At 39.6% G+C, this 9,671-nt stretch overlaps 1 protein-coding gene across 1 annotated transcript; it reads left to right on the plus strand.

Annotated features, from left to right (window-relative positions):
- The first annotated feature begins 8,405 nt into the window (after positions 1 to 8,405).
- Positions 8,406 to 9,413, plus strand: LOC115077273 (olfactory receptor 6N1-like). The gene has a single exon (XM_029579559.1). The coding sequence runs from the start codon at positions 8,406 to 8,408 to the stop codon at positions 9,411 to 9,413; it is 1,008 nt and encodes a 335-aa protein (XP_029435419.1).
- Positions 9,414 to 9,671: the final 258 nt, after the last annotated feature.

Below are 9,671 nucleotides of genomic sequence, written 5' to 3' on the forward strand. Positions count from 1 at the left end.
CTGCAATGTGTAAAATTTCCTCCTTTTTCTCTCTGGTTTTTTATCTCTTTCAGACAGCACGGAGGCTCGAAATGAAACATTAAACCTTTACCCATTTCTCATCGACCAATGTTTTCTTCTCATCCCCTGCCCTTCTCTTCCCATATGGCAGCAGGTGTTATTGCATGTTTATTGTAAAGCATATTTTCGTTAACAAGTTTAATGTAAAGTTTATTGTTTATTGATTATTGTAATTGTTTATTGTAAAGCACTGTTGCATATGTTTGTTCTAGTTCGCACAGCTGCAATGTTTCTGTTATCTGTGAACCGATGTGAGGTTACTAAACAAATGTCGGTATATAAAAACTGCAAATAAATAAAATAAATAAATGTGTATGCACGGCTGGGTACACTGGGATAGGTGTCCACAGGGAACCGGTGTTGGACGCAGGGCAGTTCCGGGTCCTCTGGCCCATTTCTCCTGCTTCAGAACTAATGGTGCACCAAGCAAAGAATGCAAACATGCATGTGCCTCCTCAACAGTAGCATTGGTCTTGGCTGCCAGCAGCAAGGTGTAGAATGCTTTCCAGCATTATCTTCGAGGCAGGCTTATCAAGGCTGGAAACCACAACCAATTATCTCAGGTTCTTGCTGCCGCATACAGGGCAGAGGGGATTAGAAGCCTGACGGGTTTATGGTTAATATATGCCACCTGCCCTTCTCTTTTTGCTGCTGGGCATTCTTTATACCATCTGTGTGATTTATGAAAATGTGGATTAGCGGTAGTCTCAGGACCAACTCTTTTGGATTTCTGCTTCTCATCTTGATAATTGAAACTTCTTGTTTGAGCATGGTTTTTACAGTCAGTTTTGTAGATGCTTAATGCAAGTCATATTTTTCAGTGCATTATGTGAGGTGGAAACAAAAGTGAAAATAAAATCAAGCTACATAACATTTAATGGAGCTCCTCATTTAGGAGGCCTGCTATTCATTTCTGAAATCTATTAATTTGTTTATTATTTATTTATACATTTTATTTTATGCGATCCCATGACGGTTCAGCACGGATTACAACAAAATGTGCATAAAAAAACTCTTCAATCAATAAAATTATAACAAATAACAGAAGAAATAAAACAATAATGAAATTAAAACAAAAAAAAATTGGATAAAATAGAAGGCATGCATCTCAATTATTGCAGAGAAACTTAGTCCTAAATAACAATATGAGCTTTTTAAAACAGAACATCTTTAACCTGTTTACAAAACTGCATACAAATCTTGTATTGCCTTAATTATAATGGGAGGGCATTCCAAATCATCAGACCAATAATAAAGAATGATTTAGATCTAGTCAACTGAAGATGGTCATCTTCTATTGCTGAAACATTTATTTATTTATTTATTTAAAAGTTTTTATATACCGGGGCACGTGGAGCACATCACCTCGGTTTACAGATAACAAAAACTTAGCAATCGCTTTACAGATCAACAGATTAACTGAAAAAACAGACAACAATGCAACCAATTATAACATCAACTCTTATGAATACAGTCTAGTATATCTAAGGGAGTAAACAGGTCTGATGCAATAGCAATTCACTTAGTTATGATTTTTGATGAATGTACGTTCAATTCCATAAAGAATGAATTAGGATTAGGAAGGGGCGTGGTGGGAAGGGGGAGACCAAGAGGTAATGGAGGGGATAGGAGTGTATAGGAATTGAACCCAGACAGTTAGTTGTAAGCTTTTCTGAATAACCATGTTTTTAAGTTTTGTTTAAATTTTTTGTGGCATGCTTCTTGGCGTAGGTCAGAGGGCATGCTGTTCCAAATAGTTGATCCTGCTATGATGAACGAACGTGCTTTTGTAGATGCAAGTTTGGTCATTTTCGGTGAGGGGATCGGTAGTCTGGCTAGATGCTGTGGTCTAGTTGGTCGGAAAGAATCTTTAAAGTGTAGGTGTTCCGGGAACCAATTCATGTATGAGTCTCTGAGAAGATGAATGTATTGAGCGAGCTGAAGCATAATATTACAATTTCTCAGATACAAGATGAAGCTTTGTATTAAATGCCTTATACATTAATGTAAGCAACTTAAACTGTATTCTTTGAGATACAAGTAACCAATAAAGTTCAATCATGATGTCAAGTTTACTCTCCAATATAAATTGTAAAAAATTCTGACGGCAGTGTTTTGCACCAGCTGTTAACACCCATATCAAATACGTCAAGAGCCCTACAAAAAATGTGTTGCTATATTCTAGATGACATAAAAGAACAGACTGAATAACAAGTTAAAACTCATCAACTGGAAACAGCTTATTAAGAAACTATAAGGTCTTTAATTTATAAAAATCAATCTTAGCAACTCTTGTAACCTGTTCCTTAAAAGATCATTCAGTGTCAGTCAATAGAATATATAAAACACAATGAAATTAAACAAAATAAACAAAATAATATACCCATCAATAATATCAAAAGAATGACACAAAGAAGTCCTTCCTATCAAGAGAACAGAAATTTATTTAACAAGTCCTTGGGGTGTAATAGTAGAGGACTTAATTAGACCCTTTGGGTAGTTTTATTAACTATAAAATCATGATACCCAAGATTTATCTTTTGTCTTACATGAAACTCCGTGGCAGACTAACTAAAGAAATCCTAAAACTGGAAACCATGTAGAAACACTTATTCTGTATTCTCTGCTACTGCAGACTATATTTTTTGAAACTGATGCATAGACAAGTAGCACAGATATATGGAGTGCCTTGCAATAGATTTTTTAAGGTATGTGTGGGTTTTTTTCACTTTATCTAGAATGAAGACATTCATTGAGTTAATATAGGTGAAATTGGTGTTCTCCAATAATCTGCGTTGGGAACATGAGATAATACATGCCATATACATTCAATATGGACAAAATATAGTTTATGTTTATGTTTCATTTTTTGTGTGTCATTTTTTATGTTTCATGTTTTTGTATTCTTTAATTTATTTTTTTTTTGTTCAGATTTGTTTTTGGCAAATAGTGTGCACAGTTTGAAAACTATGCACAAAATTTGCAAACCATATACTATTTGCCAAAAACAAATCTGAACGAAAAGTTTTGGGTTTTGGACGTCAAATTTATTTCATTTGTTAGATAATTAAATACATTCATTTCATTTTCCATTTTTTTCCAGCGAATGCACATCACTAAAGTTTACATTGTTCATGGAAACAAAACATGCTTTCTGGTGATTTTTCACTAACTGGATCTTAATCCATTATAAAACATGACTTTGGTGGAGGCACCCCAAAAAAACAGTTCTCTCTCTGGTTATTTTCACTCTATTAAGAAATTTGCATAGAGCAGAAGATAAATATCCAGATACTTGCAGGGAACCGAATGTGCCTGATACTCTGCATGTTTTTTTTATTTGTGGGAAGGAAAATCATTAAAGAGCTTCCGAAAGTTTCTGACATACATAGATGTAAGTATCGGTACGAGAGTCAACTCTCCTATGTTAAGAGTACCACAGTGGTATGCCTTCACATTGTTTTAACATGCAAAAGTTATTCAATTACATTACAAAATATTATCTTGTCTTTCAATGCACTTAAATGACACAGAATTTGATTTAAAAGTGAAAGAATCCCATGAATAGCAACCTAAAAGAAGATGATGGTCCTCTTCCATTTATGATTCTCCACTGATCACAGTTGTAGATTTGTTCTATTGCACATTTTAAATTGTATTTAAGGGCAAAATGTGAAATGCACCATTTATTTATTTATTTTAAACTTTTTTCAAAATTACAAATAAACAAGACAAATTAACAACAATAAAAGAATAAAAACAGAAAAGCAAATTTAAAATCACATAGACTGAAAGGATTACTTTTAAACAACTATGCATGGTGGTATATACGTGCATATATGGTCGCACACAGTTTTACCATAGTATTTTATAACCCACGTGTTTCACATGCGTACATTATAAAATGTGCCTATTTTTACCCCATAACATGCATGGGATTGCATTAAATGCATGGAAACAATGTACATCAATGCATTGTACACATGTACTTGTCTTACCTTTTTTAAAAATATATGTGCATATATTTTACATGTGAAAGTAAACTAGAGCTTACACACAGGGACAGTAACTTTCAAACTGGTGCGCGGGCACACATTTCCACACACACATCGGCCCGCGCCCAGGGACACGGCTATTTTATAACTTGCGCGCATATGTGCATGCTTGTTATAAAATAGCCTGGCCCTCGGCGTGCATCAGAGTGCGTAAGTATGTATGCGCGCATCTCTTGGCCAGGCCCAACATGCCCATGTCCTGCCCATACCACACCCACAACCCACCCCTTTTTTGAAAGGTTTTGAGATGTACGTGCTGCAGGAGATATGCGCATACCTGGGTGGCTTTTCAAATCCACTCATGGCACACGAGCCTGATTTATTCACGCGCCCCCTAATTAATGCATGCACCAGGCTTTTAAAATTCACCTTATAAGTCTTGATTCCAATCTTAAGTTGTCCAATTTTAAAACATGAGGGCATTGAGTAAATTAAGCAGTTTACTAATTAGTGCACTGGTTGATCCAGTCCTTCTCCACATCATCGAGCCTTCTCCAAGTTCTTCAACCTGAACTCCCCCCAGTCCAGCCAAACCTCCCATCTAGTCAATACTACACAATAAACTAATTTAATTAGAAGATATTTAGCAACTGTAAAAACATATAAGTTGGAAAATGTAAGTGTGTAAGTGTTGGCGTCACTTCAGAAGGCCTCTAGACCTCCTCTTTTGGCACACGTATATCTGTGTGTGAAAGTGAAAATATGCACAAATTGTTTACTTTTATAAAATATGGAGTATGTGAGTAGAGGCTACTTACATGCATATATACTAATTTTTATGCGTGTACTGTTTTGAAAATGTACCTTTATCTAGCTAACATATATAGTACTTTTAGATGATCTTCTTCTGCAATTCCCTTCTTCTGCAATTCCTTCTTCTGCAAATTCCTTCTTCTGCAATTCCCTCCTCCTCGGCCTACCGAACAACGCTATCCACCCCATTCAAATATTGCAAAACACAACAGCCCGGATTTTGACCAACTCACGCAGACATGACCATATCACACCTGTTTTAAAAGATCTGCATTGGCTCCCAATAGCATCCCGCATACAATATAAGGCTCTCTCTCTCGTCCACAAGACCTTATACAATCCTGAAATGAACTGGTTTAATGAATCCTTCCGCCTCCACCAATCTAATAAGCCCACTAGACACCCACATCTCGCCACCATGCCCACCCCCTCTCCCAAACTCTACAAACTATCCTCCACGAGAGCCCGTGCGCTATCGATCGCCGGGCCGACTCTCTGGAACACAATGCCAGTCGAACTACGGCAAGAAGAATGCCTAAAAACCTTCAAGCGGAAGCTTAAGACCTGGCTTTTCACTAAAGCATACTCCTAACTTCCCCTATCTCTTTCCACCGCACTACCCTTCCCTCCCCTCCTTTCCCTCCCCACTCCTCTCTCCTCTCACCCCTCTTCTCACTTCATAGCCTGCCCAAATTTATATTTTATACTATCCCCCATTAATGTACATATTGTATATACTTGCAAATCTTGTTTATAATATTTAATGCTCTTCTCCCATTATATCTTCCCCCCTCTCAATTACTCTCTTGTTAACATGTTATATTTGTTCGATGTAAAGCGCCACCCAGGCATCTGTTTGCGTTACACTGTAAACCGATGTGATATCTTTGATGAATGTCGGTATATAAAAATTTTAAATAAATAAATAAATAAATCTTGTTTTTGCCAAATAAATTTCACTTTCCTCTAGTATGTTATTGGACTATATATTTGGAAGGTTATTTTTAAAGAGTTACATGGGGGTTGCATGTGTAAAATTAGTTTATATGAGCATAAGTAGCATGTATGCATATATTTTATATTTGTAGTGTTGTGAAATAAATATGAACAGAAAGAAAAGCGGACATTTAGGATCATTCCCAGATGGAGTCAGAAATACACGCAGAAGTTGGTTATTTTATAAAGTGTTAAATGTGCATACATTACTGGCCATCCACTTTCAAACTTGCAAATTGACTTGTACAATGGAAATTGTACTTGTCTTTTGTTTTCGGGTGGAAAGTCCGGGTAAGCTGAGAGAGGTTCAGAGCAAAGTGTTGCAGGGTTTAGTTGAGCTGGTGAAGTTCTGGGTGAATCCGTTGAGGCATTGGCGAATTGGTGATTCCAAGTTTGCATTCAAATAAGTATTTCTATAGGTTGGGATCATGAAATAACAGTGGGAATGGTTGATCAATGTGCATTAAATAAGGTGACATTATGGGGCGGATTTTCAGAGCCCTGCTCGCGTAAATCCGCCCAAAACCGGGCGGATTTACGCGAGCAGGGCCCTGCGCGCCGGGAAGCCTATTTTACATAGGCCTCCCGGCGCGCGCAGAGCCCCGGGACTCGCGTAAGTCCCGGGGTTCTCCGAGGGGGGCGTGTCGGGGGCGTGTCGGGGGGGCGGGCCCGGTCGTCGCGGCGTTTCGGGGGCGTGTCGGCAGCGTTTTGGGGGCGGGTACGGGGGCGTGGCTACGGCCCGGGGCGGTCCGGGGGCGTGGCCGCGCCCTCCGTACCCGCCCCCAGGTCGCGGCCCGGCGCGCAGGAGGCCCACTGGCGCGCGGGGATTTACGTCTCCCTCCGGGAGGCGTAAATCCCCCGACAAAGGTAAGGGGGGGGTTTAGACAGGGCCGGGCGGGTGGGTTAGGTAGGGGAAGGGAGGGGAAGGTGAGGGGAGGGCAAAGGAAAGTTCCCTCCGAGGCCGCTCCGATTTCGGAGCGGCCTTGGAGGGAACGGGGTAGGCAGCGCGGCTCGGCGCGCGCCGGCTATACAAAATCAATAGCCTTGCGCGCGCCGATCCAGGGATTTTAGTGGATACGCGCGGCTCCGCGCGTATCCACTAAAATCAGGCGTACTTTTGCTTGAGTCTGATGCGCAAGCAAAAGTAGGCCTATTCGCGCTTTTTGAAAATCTACCCCTATGTGATTGTTCACTGTCTTCACTAAGAATGTTTTCATGGAATCTGAATGAATATATATATATATTTGTCTCAAATATTGAACTGTAAAGAGCAGTAGAACACTTTTTGTGCAAAAGATACTAAATAAGAAGTATATGCATTATGCTTTCTACTTTATTCAGAAAGGATTTTTCCTTGGGGCCAGTTGAGTGACATCAGTGGTAGTGTTGTACATTGACATGCAGAGGACCTGAATTTGATTCCTGAGTTCCCTGGGCTGACCTGAGCAGGGGATGTTGCAGGCCCAGCACTGAGACCCCCTCAGAGGATAGAGGGAGGTCCCCAGTCGTCATGTAATGGCAACAGAGAGTGGCTGGATTTAAGAACCATGATTACAGGGCTCTAGAAGGATCCCTAATATATGGTCCCCAGCTTGAGGATTGTTGCTGCCATGACTAGATTCATTGAGTTGGGAAGGGATATAAAATACAGGAATAAAATCCACTACATCTCATCCTGTATCAACAGAGCTAGAAGCCCAAAGGAGCAGGTTTCCATGCCCTATCCCTCCCTCCCAAAAAATAACCTTTTCCCATTCAGTGGCTATGGAAGAAACAAATGTATTGTTAGCTGTGTTGGAGGATGTGGTTTCCCAGCAATAAAAACATGGGTTAGTTTCCTGGGATTTGGGTAGTTTCCACTTAGTGGTTTAGTTCCTTTTCCTTTGATAATCAGACGGAACAAATTCAAGGCCTTAGAAAGAACACAGTTCAGATGACAGATAGAAAGCAAAACCCTTACAGTAGACTCTCGGAGTATAAGTTTGATTGAAAAACTAATTATTCAAGGAAATCACAAAGGGACAAAAAGACAGAAAGAGAAGTTAGAAAACAGTCCATTGGCTTTCTTTCATCAGGATGTATGAATACTAGAGAAGCTGGGAGTGGTGCTGTTGGGAAAGCAATTAGGGGTATTGAGGGAAAAATAACAGTATCATGTTGTTAATGTCATTTTGTTCTGGTTTTATGTTGTTTATATTGTTTTGTTTTCCCTTCTTTGTCATTAGTTTCATTAGTTTTGCACATTTTGTTTTAGGGTGTATATTTTGTGCAACTCATTGTTTTCTTTTTATCATTGCGTGCACTTCAGTGAATTTTGAAATGACAAACGACATAAACAATATTTCTTTAGGTGGCTGTGTTGGTTCGGATAGGAAATGACACAGATGAAAACAGCAAATATCGTTGATATTTTCATGTCATTTAAAGGAGACAGCACATCCTTAACAGCAATGCATGCCTCTGCTTAGAGTAGCTGCGAGATAGATGCTAATCAAAATCCTTTGTTCTTCATTCTTTCTGTAGCTAAAACATAAAACTGCCATGGGAAGAGAAAACCAGACTTTGGTGACTGAGTTTGTCATCCTGGGATTCCCCAGCTTAGAGAAATTCTCCAGTTTGCTATTTGTGGTATTTTTAACCATCTACCTCTTCACAGTCACTGGCAACATTCTCATTTTTCTGCTTGTCCGGGTGGATCATCACCTTCACACGCCCATGTTCTTCCTTCTGAACAATCTGTCCCTCTTGGAAATTTGCTACACTACAGTCATAATTCCCAAAATGCTTTCAGGCTTTCTCTCTCAGGCCAAGAACATCTCCTTCACCAGCTGCATGGTCCAGTTGTACACCTTTAGTGCCCTGGGAGCTGCAGAGTGTTACCTCCTCACAGTCATGGCTTATGACCGTTACTTAGCCATATGCAAACCCTTGCACTATGTCACCATGATGAGTAATGTGTCATGCCTGAAGCTAGCTGCAGGCTCTTGGGTGAGTGGATTCCTATCCCCTCTGCTGCCCGTAATATTGATATCCAGGTTACCTTTCTGTGGCCCCAATGAAATCAACTATTTTTACTGTGATGCTCAACCCCTCCTTAAACTGTCGTGCATGGACACCTTTGTTACAGAGGCCTCCATTTCTATCCTTGCCTCCACACTCATACTGAGCTCCTTTGTCCTCACAGTGGTATCCTACATTTATATAATATCAACCATTCTAAGGATCTCATCAGCCACTGGGAGACAGAAGGCCTTCTCCACCTGTGGCTCCCACCTCACTGTGGTCATTATATTCTATGGTACCATTGTATGCATGTATGTCCAACCAACAGCAGGCTATTCTTTGGATGTTAGCAAAGTGTTGTCCCTGTTGTACACGGTGTTTACCCCCATGTTAAACCCCATTATCTACAGCCTGAGGAACAAGGATATAAGAGAAGCCCTGAGAAAACTAATAGGGAGGAGAAATGTTTTCCCAATGAAAATAAGTGATCATTGTATGAATCTGGGGTGGAAAAGAGCTGAAATAAAGATCATATGTGTTCATTAACTAGCTAAACATTTTACATGCTGACATATGTAGGATAAAAAAACCCCAAAAACAATACCTATGTGCAAAATATCATAAACTGAGATTTAGTATAACTTAATAATTTAACACATATCGTTCAGACCAAGAAAGAAGGTGGAAATCATGAATTCCAAAGTCAGATTTCCATATAGGTGTAAATGCAGCTATTTGCAAATGTAAATCCTCACTCTTCCCTGAATGGTGCCATAACTGTAATATAAAGAGACTGTTCTCCTT

The sequence above is a fragment of the Rhinatrema bivittatum genome, chromosome 16, assembly GCF_901001135.1.
Source record: "Rhinatrema bivittatum chromosome 16, aRhiBiv1.1, whole genome shotgun sequence".
Taxonomy (NCBI): domain Eukaryota; kingdom Metazoa; phylum Chordata; class Amphibia; order Gymnophiona; family Rhinatrematidae; genus Rhinatrema; species Rhinatrema bivittatum.